The sequence below is a fragment of the Saimiri boliviensis genome, chromosome 2 (assembly GCF_048565385.1).
Source record: "Saimiri boliviensis isolate mSaiBol1 chromosome 2, mSaiBol1.pri, whole genome shotgun sequence".
Lineage (NCBI taxonomy): Eukaryota > Metazoa > Chordata > Mammalia > Primates > Cebidae > Saimiri > Saimiri boliviensis.
The window spans coordinates 197890003-197911757 of NC_133450.1; the positions used below are offsets into that span (position 1 = coordinate 197890003).

At 43.2% G+C, this 21755-nt stretch overlaps 1 protein-coding gene across 4 annotated transcripts in view; it reads right to left on the reverse strand.

The window, feature by feature from the left end:
• ABCA1 (ATP binding cassette subfamily A member 1) overlaps window positions 1-21755 on the reverse strand; it is a 157060-nt gene that overhangs the window by 114904 nt on the left and 20401 nt on the right. For 2 of the 4 annotated variants that reach the window (XM_003925261.4, XM_074395116.1), the window contains 2 exons: window positions 15803-15960; window positions 1091-1184 (listed from right to left, as the gene is read on the reverse strand). In XM_003925261.4, coding sequence (XP_003925310.1) covers window positions 1091-1184; window positions 15803-15868 — 160 coding nt within the window. In that variant the 5' untranslated portion in view covers window positions 15869-15960. The other 2 variants (XM_074395115.1, XM_074395117.1) reach the window with 2 other exon arrangements.

Sequence of the window (21755 nt, forward strand, 5' to 3'; positions counted from 1 at the left end):
ACAACTGTTGCTATGTATTGTGAGAAAGATGGGACCAGGCCAAGAAACACAATTAGAAGGTGACCCAGGCCCAATTGCTTTCCTGGAAGAACAGTATCTCATAAGCCTGTGGGTCTCATAGGGGTATGGAGAGAACTGCTTAGCAGTAGGAAAAATCACTGGGCAGTGAAACTGAAGTCCCAGCTAAACCTCCCAAGTAAATGTTGATCCTTTAGATTTGGCCATTTCTGCAGTGTCAATCCACCCACTGAGCCCAGCCCTAAGAGAAAGACTATGATTGTAAGAGGAGACACTAACAATAATAATATGAAGTAGGTATTACTATTCTTTTTTTAAAAGAAGCCTAAATCACTTGTCCAAGGTCATATGCTTAGTGAATGCTGACACCAGAATTCATGTCCAGATAACCTGACATCTGGAGCTTGTGTTCTTAGCCACTACTGTATTTTCTATGCTCACTGTAAAGGCTGTCATCAAATTACATGACTGACAGTCAGATGATCTGAGTTGTACTTCATCTCTATCTCTTATTAGATGTGTGAGCTTGGGCAAGTCCTGCCCTTTCCAAGCCCCAACTTATCATAAAACGAAGGCAATTTAATAATCACAATAAAGACTACTATTCAAGGTTGTTATGAGAATAAAATAAAAAAGTAGTAAAACTGAGAAGTTCTATACAAATGCTGCTTAAAATTACATGTTCCATGATTTGCAACTGTGGGATTAAGATATCATGCATATGGAAAAGACTAGTGAGGCATTATCTTAAATGTGTTAAGGCATTATCTTAAATGTGCTTTTAATCACCACTTTCTAAAGTTATCAGTAAGGTTATTTTATTTTCATGATTTAAAATGTGTAAAAGAGATGTTGGCTATTGTTATAATTACAATGATCACCATTCACTAGGACTGAAAATAGTCTCCTGAGTTCATGCCTTATCAAAAAATTAGAAGCCCAGGTTTTCTGATCCAAACCACGTGTGATGTTTCCCAAAGACAGCATCTTTGGAAAAGTCCAATTTAGCCCACATTCATTGGCTGGATTTCCCCTGCCAATGGTGAGTCTCAGACAACATCCAGTTACTCACATTCATGTTGTTCATAGGGAGGATAGCTCAGCCGAACAGAGATCAGGATCAGGAAGATAAATAGAGGCCAGGACACTTCCAGCAGCAGCTGACACTGAGTGGGAAATAAGACAGAACATTGTAAATTTTAAAATACCGTGGATGTCCAATACCACTGGGATTTGGGAAATCCACAGAAAACTTCAGTTAATAATTAACCAACTTCTCCAGTCTCTCCCACAACTCTCTAAGCTTTAGGAGCACTACTCGGAGTTCCCACCTTGCAACACGTTATTCCACATACCTGTATCTTCCCTTAGGTGAGCAAAGATGCCGCCTATCCTCCTTTATCTGGTTCGCTTCTACTCATTCTTCAAGATTCAACCTGGCATAATATCCTTTACTAAAATCCCAGCCTGAGCTAGAAGCCCTTCTCCTGTGCTACTCCAGTACCTCGTGCCCACTCCTCCTGTAGCATTTTTTCTCTATAATATTGAGACTATGCAGCACATACACTTTTGTGTCCTACTTTTTCATTTAACATCATACTAGGAGAGCATTTTCTGTGACATAAAATATGCTCTTAAAACATGGCTTTTACTGTCTACTTGATATTCCACTCTACGAATAGATCATAATTTGACCTTTCTGCTATTGCTGGTGCTTCAGATTGTTTTGGGGTTTTGTTTGTTTGTTGTTTTATTTCTGACATTTAAAAAAAACAGGTTTTGATTTCCAAAGAACTCTGATATGGTTCTATATTAAACCCTTTAAAAAATCTTTCTGGGGATGGACGCAGTGGCTCATGCCTGTAATCACTTGGGAGGCCGAGGCAGGTGGATCACCTGAGTCAGGAGTTGGAGACCAGCCTGGCCAACATGGCGAAACCATGTCTCCACTAAAAATGCAAAAATTATGACACCTTATTGTCAAAATTGAAAGAGCTAAAGGAGCAAGATAAAAAAAACTCAAAACCTAGCAGAAGACAAGAAATAACTAAGACCAGAGCAGAAGGGAAGGAGATAGAGACACAAAATATGCAAAAAAATTAGATGGGCATCGTGGCACATGTCTGTAATTCCAGCTACTCGGGAGGCTGAGGCAGGAGAATCACTTGACCACAGGAGGCAGAGGTTGCAGTGAGCCATGATCATGCCACAGTGTGATCAGAGTGAGACTGGGCAGAAGAAAATACAGCAAGATAATGACAGTGTTGTACTAGGATGATAAGAACATGGGTGTGGCCAGGTATAATGGTTCACACCTGTAATCCCAGCACTTAGGGAGGCCTAGGCAGGTGGACCACCTGAAGTCAAGAGTTTGAGATCAGCCTGGCCAACGTGGTGAAACCCCGTCTCTACTAAGAATACAAGATTAGCCAGGCATGATGGCATGCTCCTGTAATCCCAGCTACTTGGGAGGCTGAGTTAGGAGAATCAATTAAACCCAGGAGGCGGAGGTTGCATGATCTAGGTTGTGCTACTGCACTCCAACCTGGGAGACAGAGCAAGACTACATCTCTCAAAAAAAGAAAAAAAAAAAAAAAGAAAGAAAAAGAACATAGGTGATGTTTTGAATACTTTCCTGTCTTTTCTAAATTTTCCACAATGAGCATGTATAAATTATCTCATGGAACAAAAAAACACTGTTATAACACTATCAAGGACAGTTTGCATAGACAGTACATCAGAATGAAAAATAACAGCAAAAGGATCCCTCTCTGGAAGCAAGCAGGCTGACAGTAGAGTACTCACGACCAAAGATGGGGCTGGTCTTGCTACTATTTCTGTAAATAATCCCAAAGAGGGAACATTCTCAAATGTGCAAGCTTGGGAATGACATTCAGTCTTTTCTTTTCTTTCTTTTTATTTTTTCATAGAAAACACCTTTTTTTCCTATAGCTTCTTTCTTAAGTTGAGAGAGAGATATATATCACATTGCATATCTTAAAGATATACAATTTTTATTTGTCAATTATACCTCAATAAAGCTGGGTGGGGGTAGGGGTGGGGGTGGGGATGGGGCAGAAGGCAATTTTCTTTCTGCCAAAGAACAAAACCATGACTCTGTGAAAATAAACTTTTCTCCCAGCTGGGCCAGGACTCCCTTATTCCTGTTTCCCCAGGTAATCTGTGTCTGTGTCAGCACTTGGTACAGCAGGGACCCTATTTATATATGAGCTTCTTCCTTACGGTCACTTTCTTCTCACTAAGCCCATCACATCATAACAGCTTTAAAAATGTTTGGTGAGTAAGTAAAGGAGCTAAACTTTATAAAATAATGAACATGGAGATATAAATCAGTTGAGCCCTTTGGGAAAGCAATGTAACAATATGTATTCAAGAGTCATGTTTATCCGGGTTGCCTAATTGCTATTCCTGGAAATTCATCCTAGGAAACTGAACTTAAGATATCAAAAAGCTGTGTGCATAAAGCTATTCATTCACTGAAACATTATAATTGCAAAACACTGAAAATAAATTGTACAGCAATAGGGAAATGACTAAATTGTGATACATCTATTTGGCAATATCATTCCATCATCACAACAATGTTTATCAAACATGAAAATCATTAACCATATAATATTAAGTGAAAAAAACAGAACACAAATTTATATGCCATTCCAAGCTTGTAGTTAAATAAAATCACTTACAAATATTAACAAAGACAGAAATACAATTTTTTTTAATGGCATGACTGTAAATAAATTTAGAAAATATTAATGAGGCTGGGTACAGTGGCTCACGCCTGTAATCCCAATACTTTGGGAGGCGAAGGCAAGCAGATCACGAGGTCAGTAGTTCGAGATCAGCCTGGCCAACATGGTCAAACCTTGTCTCTATTGAAATACAAAAAAATAGCTGGATGTCATGGTGGACGCCTGTAAACTTAGCTACCTGGGAGGCTGTGGCAGGAGAATGGTTTGAACCCGGGAGGTGGAGGTTGCAGTGAGCCTAAATTGCACCACTGCACTCCAGTCTGGGCAACAGGGTGAGACTCTGTCTCAAAAAAAAAGAAAGAAAGAAAAGGAAAAGAAAATACTAATGAAATTAGGAGGAAAAAAAGGAAATTAACAAAGAGTATGAGTAAGATAAGTAGTCATCAACCTTGAGGCTCTGAAACTACCATTTGTACTTTTAAGATAAATAATAGCTACTATTTATTTAGGGCCCAATATGTACAAGGCACATTTTACATGAATTACTTAATTTAATCCTCAGGACAACTCTGTGAGATAGGAAACACCGTCTTCATTTTAAATGTGGCAAGGCTAAGGCTGTCGGAGGGGTAAATCACAGAGCTAGTCAGTAGCAGGGTTGAGATGAGCAGCCAATTCCACCCAGCTCGGGAGGCCACATGACATTCTATTTGACACCATAGGTGACTCAGGTAGGAAACGGCCCCACTAGGTGGCATGGCCTAGAAATATCAACAGGATCCACAGAGGTAAGATGAATTCACAGCTTGCAGATTTATAATACTAACAGCCAATACTGGGCACCTACTGTGTACTCAGTACTTTCTATATATCTCATCTCCAGTATTTAATTCACAATAACCCTGTGAGGTAGGTTGTATCATTACCATGTTAGAAGTGAAGAAACTGAGGTCTGAACAAGTTATAAGTCATAAGAAACTGCACCAAAGCTGGGCGCAGTGGCTCACGCCTGTAATCCCAGCATTTTGGGAGGCCAAGGCGGGCGGATCATCTGAGGTTGGGAGTTCAAGACCAGCCTGACCAACATGGAGAAACCCCATCTCTAAAAAAAAAAAAAAGAAACAGCACCAATGTTTGAATCCAGATCTACTGACCCTCAAGGGTGTGCTTCTATACCCATGATGTTGCCATCACAAAGCTACGTTTGGGACATACACCTTTTAAGATATGCCACTTAAAAGAAACCTAGCATTTGCCAGCCCTGCTGAGCACTGATCCAACCCAATGAATCAAGGCCTATGCTCCTGGACATTTCTGCAGCTCCCATATCTAGGATCCTGTAGGGCAGCAGATGCTCAAAATATGTTTGTTGGTTAACTGAAAAAAGCAAATGGAACTTCCCCATGGCAACTGACAGCAAAGGGCACACAAAAAAATCTAACAAATCATTTGCAGTAGCTGAAGCTGGTGAGTAACAGCTGATCAGGGAAAGGGGTTTAAAAAATTGATGATAATAATAATGGCTAACACTTAAAAAGGTCTTATATGCACCAGGGTTGTGAGTGCTTTACATACATTAACTCATTTAATCATCAAATAATACAATCAGTACACATTTTACAAAAGAGGAAACTGAGACTCAAAGAGTCAATACACTGCCTAATGGTCCAAGACTGGCAAATGGCAGAGCCAAGATTCAAAGCCACTCTGACTGAAGGGCTTCTTCTCTTAGACATTATATACCCCAACCTCCTTATCCACTCTGCCCTCACTTACCAGAGCATACAGACGCCTGCTCTCTCAAAGCCTTTGCTAATCTGAGACACTAGCATGTATGAATGAATGAATGAAGAGACTGCCTCTAAAGTTCACACCACCCACGCCAGAGAACTCATGAGAGATAAAATTTAATCTATGTCCTTTTACCCCGAACCTCTAAAATTCTTTCCATCAATGAACCTAGAAATCACCTTCCAGGGAGAATGTTCTAGGTATTTATTTTCATAGTAGCCTCCTTCTAGAAACCAAACTTGACTTACGCCAGGATATGCCATTATGGCTATATTTATTCATAAAATCAGACTTCATCTCTGAGCTTAGCACTTTTCCCTAAACATAAACCCTCATAAATAGCTTGGAAATGAAGTTGATCCTTTACCATTATAAATTCCTACAGAAAACTCTTCTAAATCTCACTTTGGTGCCTAACCCACCCCACCCCACACCTCCCCATGGGGTGGGAAGATAGGGAGGAACAATGTCTTTTGTTTTTTGAGACGGAGTTTCACTCTTGTTACTCAGGCTGGAGTGCAATGGCCCGATCTCAGCTCACTGCAACCTCTGCCTCCTGGGTTCAGGCAATTCTCCTGCCTCAGCCTCCCGAGTAGCTGGGACTACAGGCACGTACCACCATGCCCAGCTAATTTTTGTATTTTTAGTAGAGACTGGGTTCCACCTTGTTGACCAGGATGGTCTCGATCTCTTGACCTTGTGATCCACCTGCCTCGGCCTCCCAAAGTGCTGGGATTGTAGGCATGAGCCACCATACCCGGCCTGGAACATTGTTTTTAAAAGGCGTTTCTCACCAAAGTCAAAGCTGCTCCGGAGAGTACGAAAGCACCACCTTGCATTTACCATCTTGTTATTCACACCTATAATACGGGGATAATATGAGCAGACCCCTCTAGAACAGATTTTCTCGATAGTGACCCTACTGACATTTGGAGCCAGATAGTTGTTGGGAGAGACTCTCCTATGAATTCTGGGAAATTTAGCAGCATCCCTGACTTCAACCTCTAAATACCAGCACATACACTCCCAGGACTGTGAAGGGGTGAGGGTAGGGTGAGGTGGGGGGGAATAGCTGCCCCCAGTTGAAAACCACTGCTCTAGAGTTATCATGAGAATTATATGTATCTCACATTGAAGGCTAAGCACCGAGTCTAGTACTTACCATCATCATGTTATTGAATATGCATCAAACCACTCTTGAATCATCATTCATAGCTATGCCAACATCTCACACACTACAGATGTTCGCTGTCCACTTGATTATTCATGCCTCACTTTTGCTGCTGGATGCAGAAGTTCACAGACCACAATCCAGTCACTCTGTGAACCCATTTCACTACCTAGCCTCAGGATACGGTTACAGTGCTCTTAAATTCTTGAGATTTATCCACGTTAATTCAAGACTGGGGCAGCACAAAGGCCATGTACAAAGAACAGAGAAAACTAACAGAATAAAACTGAGCCTTGGGCAAGAGTCTTCTGAATCACGGTAGCCAAAGTTATGCACTCCCTGTTGAAAACGAAGTCGCTATTTCTTAGTATTGAGATTCTTGAGAATACAATGGGGCATTAAAAAGGAAACAAAAAGAATAAACATCAGAAAGGAAGAGATGAAGATATCCTTTCTGTTTATAGCACATCACAAATCTAAGAAAACTCACAGAGTTAACTAAAAAGCTGCAAATGATTCGCAAATATGGGTAAATTAATCAGAACCAAGGTAAATTCTCCTAAATAATAGCATTGCTATAAGCCTGTGAAAACCAGTTAAATTAATACAATGTTGGAAAAAGAGAATACTATTCACAGTAAGAACAAGACACATAAACAAAAAATCCAGGTATTAACTTAGCCGAATATGTGCTTCTTATATACAAGAAAACCATAGAACTTTAGTAGGATAAATAAAGGAAGACGACGAGAATTAAGGAGAGCTAAACTCTGCTTCATGATCAGCTCATTTAATATCCAAATTTCCCAAGCTAATTTACAGATTTAACACAATTGCACTTAAAATAGTGATGGGGGCCGGGCACAGTGGCTCAAGCCTGTAATCCCAGCACTTTGGGAGGCCAAGGCAGGCAGATCATGAGGTCAAGAGATCGAGACCATCCTGGCCAACATGGTGAAACCCCGTCTCTACTAAAAATACAAAAATTAGCTGGGTGTGGTGGCACGCATCTGCAGTCCCCTTGAACCCAGGAGGCAGAGGTTACAGTGAGCCGAAATCGTGCCACTGCACTCCAGCCTAGCACCTGGCAAAAGAGCAAGACTCTGTCTCAAAAGAAAAAAAGAAAAAAAAATGGTGATAGGGTATTTTTTTCAACTTGATAAGGTAATAACATTCAATGGTAAAAAATACATGAGAATACCAAAAGATATTTTGAAAGGCAAAAAGGTAAGTGTGGGACAATGAGCTCCCCCAGATATCAGAATGTTCATCAAATTGAGGGCACATTCTGGGCTCTGTCAGCACCAAAACAAAAACTGCCTATCAAATGACCAAATGAATAACTCCAAAATTGCTCCCTACGCAGACTTTTTTTTTTTTTTTTTTTTTAAGACAGGGCTTTACCACTCTGTTCCCCAGGCTGGAGTACAGTGGTGTGATTGATCATAGCTCACTGCAGCCCTGACCACCCAGACTCAAGCAATTCTCCCACCTTAGCCTTCCAAGTAGCTGGGACTCCAGGTAAGTACCACTGTGGCTGGCTAATTTCCTTATTTCCCTAGAGATGGAGTCTTGCTATGCAGCCCAGACTGATGTTGACCTCCTAGTCTCAAGCAGTCCTCCCACCTCAGCCTCCTAAAGTGCTGGGAATACAGGCATGAGCCACCATATCCAGGTTTTAATAAATGTCCCAGGCCGGGCGCGGTGGCTCAAGCCTGTAATCCCAGCACTTTGGGAGGCCGAGGCGGGTGGATCACAAGGTCAAGAGATCGAGACCATCCTGGTCAACATGGTGAAACCCCGTCTCTACTAAAAATACAAAAAATTAGCTGGGCATGGTGGTGCTTGCCTGTAATCCCAGCTACTCAGGAGGCTGAGGCAGGAGAATTGCCTGAACCCAGGAGGCGGAGGTTGCGGTGAGCCGAGATCGCACCATTGCACTCCAGCCTGGGTAACAAGAGCGAAACTCTGTCTCAAAAATAAAATAAAATAAAATAAAATAAATAAATAAATGTCCCAAAAATAATTAGAAAAGGAATCACTATTTAATCACTAGTGACTATTTATTAAACAATCACTGGGATGACACGATACAAATGTGAAGAAAAATTCATTTTAGACCCATCGCAAACAGCATACACATCAATGAGAGCTGGGAACACTAAAGTGAAATCTTAAGGATCACATCAGAAAATTGCTAGAGGGGGAAAACAATTTTTAAAACCAGGCCTGCCTTCCCTGACCCACAGTCTCAAGCATTGATGGTGGCTATTTGAATTGGCTGGATTCTCTGGAAAGACATCCGATCATACACGGCAAGGGCCATTTCCCTTTGACCTAGTAATCCTGCTCCTCAGATTTTAGCCTACATAAATAACAGAAAAATAATAGAAAATTAAATGTATAGAATCTTTACAGTACTTTATTTGCAGCAGCACACACGGAACAACCTAAGTGTTGGCAACAGGGTTTGAACTTATAAAAACGGTGTTGATGGATTCCTGCAAAGCTATCAGGAATACCACAGGCATCATCCTACAGCAGATCTGGAGCGAAAGATCCCAGCCCTCCTCTTAGCAACTTTTTTTTTTTTTTTTTTTTGAGACAGAGTCTCACTCTGTCACCCAAGCTAGAGTGCAGTGGTGCAATCTTGGCTCACTGCAACCTCTGCCTCCTGGGTTCAAGCGATTCTCCTGCCTCAGCCTCCCGAATAGCTGGGATTACAGGCAAGTGCTACCCCACCTGACTAATTTTTGTATTTTTAGTAGAGACGGGGTTTCACCTCGTTGAGCAGGCTGGCTTCAAGTGATCCACCCACCTCGGTCTCCCAAAGTGCTGGGATTATAGGCGTGAGCCACCAGGCCCAGCTATTAACTTATTAACAATACTTTCTTCATCTGTGAAACAGAAATTGTAATGCATATACCTAGGAATTGCTGTGAGAATCAAGAAAATAATGGATATCAAAGTATTACTTTCAAAACTATAAAACACAGCCTACATACCTGAAATCATTTTTCTAAATAAGAAGATGATTTGGAAATATGTGAACATGCACACTAAATAGTGTTAAATGAAAAAAGAAAGCAGAGCATAAAATGGTTTGTGTATATATAATGATTACAATTGCTTTCTTGGGCCACTGTCACTCAAGTTCCCTCTCTCCCAAGAGTCACCAGACAATGTGGCCTGACCACCTGAGGGAATCCTTTTGCACATAAAATAAAATAAATAATATTCTCCTTCCCCAGTTTCAAGGCCCTGAATGATCCAGTCATGTCTATTACCAACTCATCCCCAGTCAGTCTCATTCACTCCATCAGTGCCACTGGCTTCCTTCTGTTCCCTGACTCAGGGGGCAGGCACCCCCAGTCTTTCTGCTTGGAATGGATTACCCTGATCTCTAAGGCCTCTGATGATTTTTTTTTTTTTTTTTTTTTTGAGATGGAGTCTCACTCTGTTGCCCAGGCTGGAGTGCAGTGGCGCGACCTTGGCTCACTGCAACCTCTACCTCCCAGGTTCAAGCGATTCTCCTGCCTTAGCCTCCCGAGGAGCTGGGACTACAGGCGTGCACCACCATGCCTGGCTAATTTTTGTATTTTTTAGTAGAAACAGGATTTCACTTTATTGGGCAGGCTGGTCTCAAACTCCTGACCTTGTGACTACCCACCTCAGCCTCCCAAAGTGCTGGGATTATAAGCATGAGCCACCATGCCCAGTCTAGGCCTCTGATCTTTGCCTGGCTGACCATTGATCAAAATTCAGGGATTCCAGCGTTAATGTCACAACCTGTCACTCTAACTGAACTCCCAAACCATATCTGACAGTACCATAGAGTTTGTCAGACTTTTCCTTCATTATCCTTATCACAGTTTATAGTTAAGTTTTCACTTGTGTGATGATGTGTCACATCTGCTGCCCTCACTGAACTGTAAGCTCTATGAAAACAGTGATCACGCCTGGCTGGTTCACCGCTATATACCTAGCTAATCATCCCACACATAATACATGTTTAATAGACATTCATCTGAATGAAACAATAAAGCTCTTTTTGTTTTAACTTTCTTCTTTCCATAGAAGAGAAAACTGAAGCTCTGGAGAAAGGAGTTTTCCTAGGCCCCCGAAGCAGATGGTGGCCAAGGTGGGATTGGAATCATGACCACAGCTGCCTGTGCTGCTGTCCTTATTCCAAGATTAAGAACAGGGAAGAAATGTGTCAGGTGAAACTACAAGTAGGGAAAGGACGCAGAGAGTTTCCATCTATCCTATAAAATTCTCTAAAGGCTCATAAATGAGGAGTTTTAATTTTTTGATAGCTTATTCCTTTTCATTAAGAATGCCCAAATAGTGGTACTCTGGCTGGGTGCAGTGACTCAAGCCTGTAATCTCAGCACGTTGGGAGGCCGAGGCAGGTAGCTCACTTGAGTTCAGGAGTTTGAGACCAGCCCGGCCAACATGGTAAAACCCCATCTCTACTAAAACTACAAAAATTCGTTGGCTGTGGTGATGTGTGCCTGTAATCCCACATAATCCCAGCTACTCAGGAGGCTGAGGCATGAGGGTTCCCAGGAGGTAGAGGCTGCAGCGAGCCAAGATCGTATCCGTGCACTCCAGCCTGGGTGGTAAGAGTGAGACTCAGTTTAAAAAAAAAAAAAAATCACAATTAGCTATTTCCCCAGTCACATAAGTAGTCAAATCAATTTGAGAAAATTAATAATAAAGGCAAAAGAAAAGAGGCCATATGGCCACCATCAGTTTGTCCAGTTTGTTCTACAGGGACCTTGACCTCTGGATCAGTCTAAAACCAGATGGGATCCTAAAAGCCCTGAAGCTCTCTTCCCCTTCCTGTCCCCAGCCCTGTTTGTATTGAATACCTGCCACCCACACAAGCTAACTGTTACTTTGGACCCAAACTGAGCTTTGCACCCAACTTTCACAACTCAATTCAATGTATACTTTGCCTAGCAAAAACAGCGGAAAAACTAACCCTGGCTGATGGTCCCCCATGAGTCTGCAAAATAGGGGCACAGGAGAGAAGGGGACCCAGGAGTTACCAGCAAACAAGGACACAGAATGAAAAGGCAAGCACACTACATTTCAACAGGGTTGCTCTGGGGTAAACTGTTCAGCTCTAGGCTTTTCCACAGTCTTTCTTGTCTTCCTGGCAGCAGTACACAGGCTTTTATGTATTCTTTCTATTCTTCCTAGTGCAAGGGAGCCTCCTCAAGGCCTGCAAACTAATGGGCCTTAATACATTTCCCATTCAGTTAGTAAATATTAAGCATGTCCCAAGTGCCAGGCTGTGTGCTGGGCTCTGAGGCCAAGCGTAAATACTCCAGGATCTCGGAAGACAGGAAATGCACACTTAACTTCCAGACACTGCAGGCAACAGCTATCATGGGTTGCTAACTTATTCCCCTACCTAATGGGGAGGGCTGGTTCCGACTATGTGAGCTATATGTGAGCTAACAAAGTAGCCCCACAACCCTTAAGAGGTTCCAGCATCTAAACAATATAATCTAGAAATCCAAGCCAGGTGGATTGGGAAGTAGCTGCCAGTCAGAACTTGAGATTCAGAGACATAAAAGCTTTAGTATACAAGATGGAGCAAAGCAAAAAAGGGTCTGCAATGACAGGGCCACCAGGAGACTGGTTGTGGTGCTACTTTCTTGACTGACCAAGTCTGGACACCTGTGCCCCCCTGGTTCCATCCATTGTACAAGGTGCAAGCCAGACCTTCCCAACTCTAACCATCTAAGCATCAGCAACCTGAAATAAATCACTTTTCTTTCTGATTCAGCAAAATATACTCCTTTAGAAATCAGGAAGGGAGGTAAGGAAAACAGGCTAGCAAGCAGTGATAGAACATCTTAAGCACCTTCGTGTTAGGGGGTTGCACCCCACTTCCTTCTTTAACGAGAACTCTGCCACAAGGCTACACACTGCCTTTGGCTAAGCCAGCCTATCTCTCTTATCCTAACACTTTAAATCCATCTGCAACACTGAGCAACACGCAGCAAGACCAGTGGAGTCTGGCCTGATTTGAGTGACCCAACCCCACATCCTGTTGTAGGATTCCTTCCCTGGCTAAGCACAGGAAACCTTTTCCCTGCCGTTTCTCTTCTACCTTCAAGGTGCTATGCAGCTGCAAAAAAAAATTTAAAAAGCAAAATAGTTTGGAGGAGGGAAGAATAGTCACTGTGATGGGACAGAATGAGGCTTGGCCCTAGTCTTGGGGATCTCAGCTTCTGGTTGCAGCTCAGTGGCTGGCTGGGTGACCTTGCGGAAACCCCTTCCCTGCTTTGTACCTTAGCTTTCTCATCTATATGATAAGAGGTTCTGACTAGACCACCCCAGAGTCATAGCCCTCCTGTCATTGCCAAGATGACAGGATTCTCTCCACTACTCACTAATGGACACACACCACAGAGAAACCATGGCAGAGACAATTTCCCAGCAAGTGGGTCCCTTCCACCAGGATAAGAAGGGGCAGGGGACCTGGACCACACCACACTATAGCGAAGGGACAGCGCAAGGGCAGACATATAGGACTGGAACACCAAGACTTGGGGATAACCACGGGAGGCAGGGAGAAAGGCAAGGAAGGAGTCAGAAACCAAGATTCTCAGAGGGAGGACAGGCAAAATAATGATACTACTGAAAAGCCAATTGGCGCACTGAGTTAAGAGTGTAAACTTCAGAGTCAGATTATCTGGATTTGAACTCTACCTGGGCTCCTTGTTAGAATGTGGACCTTAGACAAGTTACTTAACCTCTCTGAGTAGCAAGTTCCCTGGGTATAACATGTGGAAATAACAATATATCATGCAGCCTTAAAAGGAATAAATCTGGCCAGATGTGGTGGCTCATGCCTGTAATCCCAGCACTTTGGGAGGTCAAGGAGGGTAGATAACGGGGTCAGGAGTTCAAGACCAGCCTGGCCAATATGGTGAAACCCCATCTCTACTGAAAATACAAAAATTAGCTGGGCATTGTGGTGCGTGCCTGTAATCCCAGCTACTTTTAGGTATGTGCCTAAAATCCCAGTTTTCTGACAGCAGGCTGGGAGCCAGTTGCTATGGTCCTGAGCATTTTAGTTCCATGGATGTTACCATTTGGGAATGAAGAATGGACTTCTGAAAACGACTTGAGTGAGGCTCTCTCCCAGCTACTCAGGAGGCTGAGGCAGGGGAATTGCTTGAATTGGGACCCAGGAGACGGAGGTTGCAGTGAGCTGAGCTTGTGCCACTGTACTCCAGCTTGGGCTACGGAGTGAGACTCCATCTCAAAAAAAAAAAAAAGGAATAAATCTAGTTAATAATGCCTAAGCAGTTAGTGCCTCGCCTATGGAAGCTCATTCTGTTTGCTTTTCCTGTATTAATATAATATTATCTACTATATTTTACAATTCTTACTAAAAACAGATCAGTTCCATAGATTCTAGTCCCTGTTCTCTCACTAATGACCTTGGAATTCAGGTTCCCCATTTGTGACACGAGAGGTTGAACGCAATCGGTTTTTCTCCAGTGAGGCTCTGTATACAGGGAGGGATTATATTTAAGTTCTCTAGGAGGATTTTAAATATTTTGTTCTCATTTCAATAGTCAGCCAAACAAAGTCTCATAAACACATATGGATTTTTAAAATGCTTACTCTGAAGACGAGTTCTGGCACAAGATTTCAAAGCCCAAGTTTATATTTGTGTTCATGATGGTGCTGGCGTCAGTGTCATTGTAGCAAGCTAATGAGGAGGGAACAGGTGCAGACCCAACGTATGAAATATGAGACTGGACCCAGTGAAAGCCAAATGCCATCAAATTAAGGTCGTACAAGCAGAAAAATGGATGGAGAGTGCAATCTTCAGCACATGATAATGCAGACCAGCCAAACTCCAAACGATCAGCGCTACAGCACTGACTGCCATTTTCACGTTGCAACTTAGAATTTGGTTTTGGCTGAATAACAGCAGCTGCCTCGCCACATTTAAGGTGTTAATTTGAATGGTATTGATTTTGCTATTTTGTTTGCACTTTATTTGTAAATAATGTATGGGTCATATAGTTGTATAATAACAGCCTATAAGAAGTTTATATCTACTTTTGCATACCTACATATTTAAGTAACGCTATAATAAAAAAGAAATTTGGTGAATAAAAGGTGCCCTGATACTTTTGTTCTCTTACAGACAGTGCAAGCATTATTCTAGTTGGAGGAAAACTGAATTAAATTCTCTCCAAAGTCCCTTACGGCCCTTTGAATTTCAGAAAGATGATCATTTTGGTTATAGACATGATGAGTTTCATTAAGACAGCCAAGTGGGGACACTGGCTTAGAATCCAGGGAAAAAATAAAGGCAGAACAGGAAAAAGAGACTTAGAAACCAATTACAGAGAAATGCATCCTAGAGATGGGATCTCTAAGGAAGGGTGTTCAGAGATAGAGAGGCAAAGAGCTGACGTCCAGGCTTGCAGGAGTTCACCCTTCCCTGCAGCCCTCACATCCCTCTGTGGAACCTTGCATTCACCTGTGCATTAAAGATGATCTCTGGATTACTCAAAGCATTATTGGCCCATCTGGAAAGTGAACGGCTTAGAACCCTCCACAGAAATAAAACAAGTCTCAAGTTATTATATCCCTCCAGGCCTGACGCAAATCTGTAATGGAAGGGTCCAGATTGACACCAAGAGACCCAGTGTTGATCTCTAAAAGTGGGGCTGTTAACTCACTTCACTCACAACTACCAGAAATACAGGGGCCCATTAGGGGCTTTTGGAGAGCCAGGTGGCTCCCAGGGCTGCAGCCAAAGGAAAAAGCAGGGTGGTCAGGGGCAATTCGGTGCCAGATCCCAGGGATCAGAACTTATGCCTGGGCACTTGCACAAACCATAGCTAATATTTCTGCCTGGCTACAAATCTGCCCTCTATGATAAGCCACACGCCGTATCTGGACCACACAGTCCTGTGTCCCTAAGAGCCAGATTCCATCAATCCCTGTGTGAAAACTAGCACAGCTTCCTTCCCTCCCTCCTTCCCTCCTCCAGTCCCCAACTCAAAACCACAAAGAAAAGAATGAGAGACCCACCCCCACCTCTGGAAAAACCCAAGCTTACTGTTTGTCTTCTTCTGAAAGTAAAGTTCTTCCACAGCAGCAATCTCAGCTGAGGCCAACAAGCCATGTTACCTCAGCCAGCACCCACAGTGTGTGGCTCAGGAGCCCTGGAAGGCAGTGGCCAGAGCTCACAGCAGGGACACCGTGGCTAGTCATTAACTGAAAGATAAAGCAGGAGGGGAAACAGCCGTTAGTTATTGCTGCAAAGTCATACACCAACAAGGACTGCTAATCCAGCCCTCTCAGCTGAGACCTCCAACACACAGCTCCACGTCATGACTGCTTCTCAATGGATCATGAGGCCCCAGCTCCCAGCCTCTGCGTTCACCCACAAATGGTGATTTGGGAGGTTTTCCAAAAGTCGTTATGGTCCTAATCATTTTAGTTCCATGGATATTATCATTTGGGAATGAAGAATCCACTTCTGAAAACAGTCTTGAGTGAGGTTCTCTCAGATGGCCAGAACACTGAGAACATAAATGGTATATTGGAATCCCAGAGACTCTCTCTAAGAGAGTGCCTCACCGTACCTCAAAAGTCAGCAGCATTTGTAAATTTTGCCTCAAGCCTGGAGTGACTATTCTCTGAACTTCCTTACAGACTAAATTTACAATGGACAACTGGGTCCTTCACATGATAAAAAAGCACCATCAATAAAGCAGTTTCCTAATCTGGAAAGCCACAACGTGCCTTAGATGACTGTGCATAAACACCAAGAAAATGCCACTGATACCTGGCTCTCAGGTAATGAGGACAACCCTAGCGCTGTGTCTCTGTGGAAAGAAAACAATATCCCATGGAGAAACAAGGCTGCTAAGGCAGGCTCAGGGCATCGACTGTGAAACTGACACACAAGCTCCCACAGTCAGGACATATGCACACTTCTGGCCTCGCTCCACCTGCACCGGAATACACCGCCCCGCTACTCTGTCAGTGTCACAGGTGCCTCCTTGGAGGACTGTTTGCCCTGCTAGGGCAAGAAGGCGTTCTCATGAACAGGGGATACTACATTCTGCGTGTCCCAGGAACCCACACAGCAGTTGCCCTTAATTAATGCTGGAATAGTCACAAGAAGTTAAAGTTAAAGCTGGGGCGGGGGCAGAAGATGAAAAACGGAAGAAGGGAGGACACGCAGGTGAAAATCCGGCCCTGCTGGCACTTGATAACCATGAACTCTCCTAGCTTTGCTTATAAAATGGCTCAGGGATTGAATCACTGTGGCCTCTAGAGGAGTGGGGAGTGGGGCAAGGATAGGGTGGGACACTGGGCATGAGGAACAAGGAGCAGAAGGAATTAGGAATGCAGTAGCCAGGTAGGAATATAAAACCAAGTACGGGCTGGATACAGTGGCTCACACCTGTAATCCCAGCATTTTGGGAGGCCAAGACAGGCGGATCATGAGGTCAAGAGTTCAAGACCAGCCTGGCCAACATAGTGAAACCCCATGTCTACTAAAGATACAAAAAATTAGCCAGGCATGCGTGGCGCATGCCTGTGATCCCAGCTACTCTGGAGGGTGAGGCAGGAGAATCGCTTGAACCTGGGAGGCGGAGGCTGTGGTGAGAGGAGACTGTGCCATCGCACTCCAGGGCAACAGAGGAAGCCTCCATCTCAAAAAAAAAAAAAAAAAAAATTAAACATTTATTTTGTGAGACTTAGGAATTCTCTGAAATAATAATAATAATAATAATAAAACCAAGCACTAGACTAGAAATCTGTGAGTCCAAATGAAACCTCAATGCCAAAGTCAATCTCTAGCAGAACAGCACCCTCTTATCTCCCACCCCACAAGAACTTGGATTACAACTTCTAGAAAAGACAAGAGATTGGAGGAAATTAAAGTGTCTGAAAAGAGACAGCCTACCACTCTGTATTCTAATTCATTCATACACAGTCCAATAAATCAAGAATCCCTCTGAAATAGGACCTATTTATTTTCTTTACCATTTGCTCAGCAAACTTCCAGAAGGACACAGACCCCCAAAGTTTCTCACTCCAAAAAGAGGAAGAGTTAAACCAGCACTGCATCCGTTTGTTCAAAGATGACCACTGGCCCCACAGCACTGGCAGCCAGAACAGCATTGTGAGACCCATGCCTGTAATCCCAGATTGTTTTCTAAGTGGCTCAGGACAGAGCTTGCATTCCAGAAACATTAAATAAATAGATTTTTCTCATACAAAAGCTGCTCTCCAGGAATCACTTTGTTGATTTAGAAGCTACATGAATCTTGTCAGATCCCCGAGGTAACACTGAGGAGGGTACAATTAAGAAAAGGAAAACTACCAGAAAGAGCCCAGACATTAAATAGACCCGGCTTCCCAACTCTGTGCCCTTGGCCAAGGCTTTGTGCTCTCTTAGCATCAATTTCCTCATTATAAAACGAGGATGACAATACTTACCTTGTAGGGTGTTCTGTGGATCCAATGAGATAATATAAATAAGCTCCCAGCACTGTATGTGGCTTACTGTAAGTGCCAAAGCAATATGATTTCCCTTCTCCCCATTTATCTTTCTTCATTCCACCAATTTCCTCTAGCTGAGAAATGGTTATATCCTGTCTAAATAGGCCATTCCATTATATTTCTAGCAAATCCATTGTGGGTTTCTAAAAAGGTAGGAGGGGCAAAGCAGGAAGGATGAAATCTTAATAGCCTATCGTTGAAGTACCCAGAGCCAAACCCAAATACAGAATATTACCTCCCTTAAACCCTGATTGGAGAAGCTCAAAGGAAAAGAAGACATACCTCTATACAACGTTCATGAGAATAAGAAAAGGATGAGTCTTTTTGGACAGCATTTTCTTGGAATAAAGTGTCTGGATTTCCAAAAAAAGGTTCTGACTCCAGTGACTCTCCAGGAAGCACACGGAGAAGGTTGGTAAGAAGTAGCATAGAGCCACAGTACAAAGTGCTACCTGGCTTTGCTGGGCACAAATAGGCAAGCTTCCTGCTCCAATTCCTCCCGCCCTTGGCACTGCCCTGGCCTCCTGCACAATTTGCTCCCCCATCTCAGAACACAAAGATCAATACTGGAAACATTTCTGTCCTAAGAGGAGGGTTTGGCAATTCCCAGGCCCTTCTGCCCAGGTAACTGAAGCCAAAGGGACATTTCCACATTGGTTTTCGAAGGAAGTGAACAAACAAACCAAAACCAAAAAAAAAAAAAAAAAAAAAGCTATAAAAGAGGCAGCACTATGTACTAGATTTCTCAATGTTTCAAATGCAGCACACTCACTTCTGCCCTCACACACATTTCCAGTTACTGGCTGGAAAGGATCCCACTGCACAGTCACCCCAGGCAATAGGCCACTCTGATCCGGCTCCTGGATGACCACAACCACCACCTCACTGGCCTCTCATCCATTTGCCACAGAGCACCCAGAGTTATTCCACTAGACCAAATATCTGAATACACCACTCCCCCAATTAGAAGCTTTTGCCAGCTCCTCAGCACCTGAAGATAGAGTCCAGTGCTCACCAAGGTTGACCTGGCCTCCCTTCTGGGACTCCAGCCTACTCTCTCGCTGCTCCCCACCTGCTAAGCTATGCCCTGGAGACTTACGTACAAGCTCTGAATGTGCTGCAGGTTCTCCCACCACTGGGACTTCACTGGTGGGTTCTCTTGTCCTAAGACACTTTCTCAAGCCCTGTTAGCCTGGCTAACTCTTAGGGCTCAAACTTAAGTCTCCAATTCTTCAATATCCTTTCCTGATCTCCTCCCCTGCAACTGATTTGTGGGTTTGGAGCCCTTCCTATGTGCTCTGTAGGAAGGCGCTGCTGGGAAAGAGGATTTCTACCTTCTAAATCAGAGCAGGGACCATTCCTGTTTCCTTCATCCCTGTTTTCTTTAGTATACAAAAGGGTCCTGGCTTGTCGTAAGCACTCAGGGGATATCTGCTTAATTAATTAATTAAGAGATGTACAGGAGAAATAGGGTGTCAGAATTCAAGGGTACTGGCACTCCTGAGCCTGTGGTAACTCATTTCTCAAGCTTGATTAAATGGTTCAAGCAAATTATCCCCAGAGAGGGAGCTCTGTGTTCAGCAGCTTCTACCATATGTTTGAGAGGGTCACAAAGGACTGCTGAGCTTCCCAGGTGACTCCTTGGGGCATCCTGGAAAACGTAATGGAATCTAAGTCTGCTTCCCATAACCACCAGGTTCGCTATGGACTGGGCAGCCTCCCAAGGCCAGCAGGGCCATGCAATTGACTTTCAGCCAATCCTCATCCTCAAGCCCGAGACGCACTCTCTTTGAGTCTCATCAGTCACGCAGGTGGGTCACCCCTTGCCAAAATGTGACAACCTCTACACCTCAACCTTGTTTTGCACAGTTTGGGCATGGCAGAAGTCACTGCTGGAAACCTTTGACCACTTTTTTAAAGACATTTTTACTGTAAATGCCACTGAATTTTGAAGTTATTAATATCTACAGAATATAACAGATTACTAAATTAAAAACTCCCCAAATAGGCAAAAACACTCATCATTAGTTGCAGAAAAATACACATTAAAACCACAATGAGATACCATTACACACCCACTAAATTAAAAATTAAAAGTGCTAGTGTGTGTATGGAGACACTGGGACTCAATACACTGTGAAACTGTAAATGGAAGAGACACTTTGGAAAATAGTTGGACAGTTTCTGCTAAAGTTACGCATAGTATTATGACATGACCCAGCCAGTCCATCCTAGGTATTTGTGAAAATTTACAGCAGCCTTATATAGAATATCCAAAAACTGAAAACAATTAGTTGTCACAATGTCCATCAACTGGTGAATAAATTAAACTGGAGCTGGGCGCAGTGGCTCATGCCTGTATTCCTAGCACTTTGGGAGCTGGAGGTGGGCAGATCATCTGAGGTCAGGAGATCCAGACCAGCATGGCCAACATGGCAAAACACCATCTCTACTAAAAATACAAAAATTAGCCAGGCGTGGAGGTGGCTACCTGTAATCCCAGCTACTCAGGAGGCAGGAGAAGTGCTTGAACCTGGGAGGCGGAGGTTGCAGTGAGCCAGAATTGTGCCACTGCACTCCAGCCTAGGTGACAGAACGATACTCCTTCTCAAAAATAAACAGCCGGGCACAGTGGCTCATGCCTGTAATCCCAGCACTTGGAGAGGCCGAGGTGGGCAGATCACCTGAGGTCAGGAGCTCTAAACCAGCCTGACCAACATGGAGAAACCCCATCTCTACTAAAAATACAAAATCAACTGGGATGATGATACATGCCTGTAATCCCAGCTACTCGGGAGGCTGAGGCAGGAGAATTGCTTGAACCCAGGAGGCAGAGGTTGCAGTAAGCCAAAATTGTGCCACTGCACTCCAGCCTGGGCAACAAGAGCAAAACTCTGTCTCAAAATATATTAAATAAATAAATAAATAAATAAATAAAACTGGGACACTTGCTCAGCAATAAAAAGGAACAAACTACTAATACATGCAACAACCTGGATGAATCATCCCAAAAGCCTAATGCTAAGAAAAACAAGCCAGACACAAAAACCTATATACTGCATGATTCCATTTATATGACATTCTTAAAATGGTGAAACAAAGGGGATAGAAATTAGTGCAGTGGTGGTCAGTGCTCATGGGTAGAGGAGATGACAGACTGCAAAGGAGCATGGCAGAAGTAGATACACAGGTGTATCCATTTGTCAAAACTCATACTTTTGTAAAGGGGAAGTCTTACTGTGTGTAAATTACACATCAATAAATCAGAACCAAATAAACTGCCTTGTATTATAATAATTAACATACCTCACAGGTCATAACTTCGAAGACCTAAGAACTGGGTAGTGTAAAGTGTGATTATTGTGTGATCTCCTTGGAAGAGGAAGAGCAGATAAATATTCATTACCACTTACAAATTCCACAAACAACTGCAGCCTTAACTCTGCAGGGCTCCCATTAGCCACAACAAATATTTATCGAGTGCCTATCAC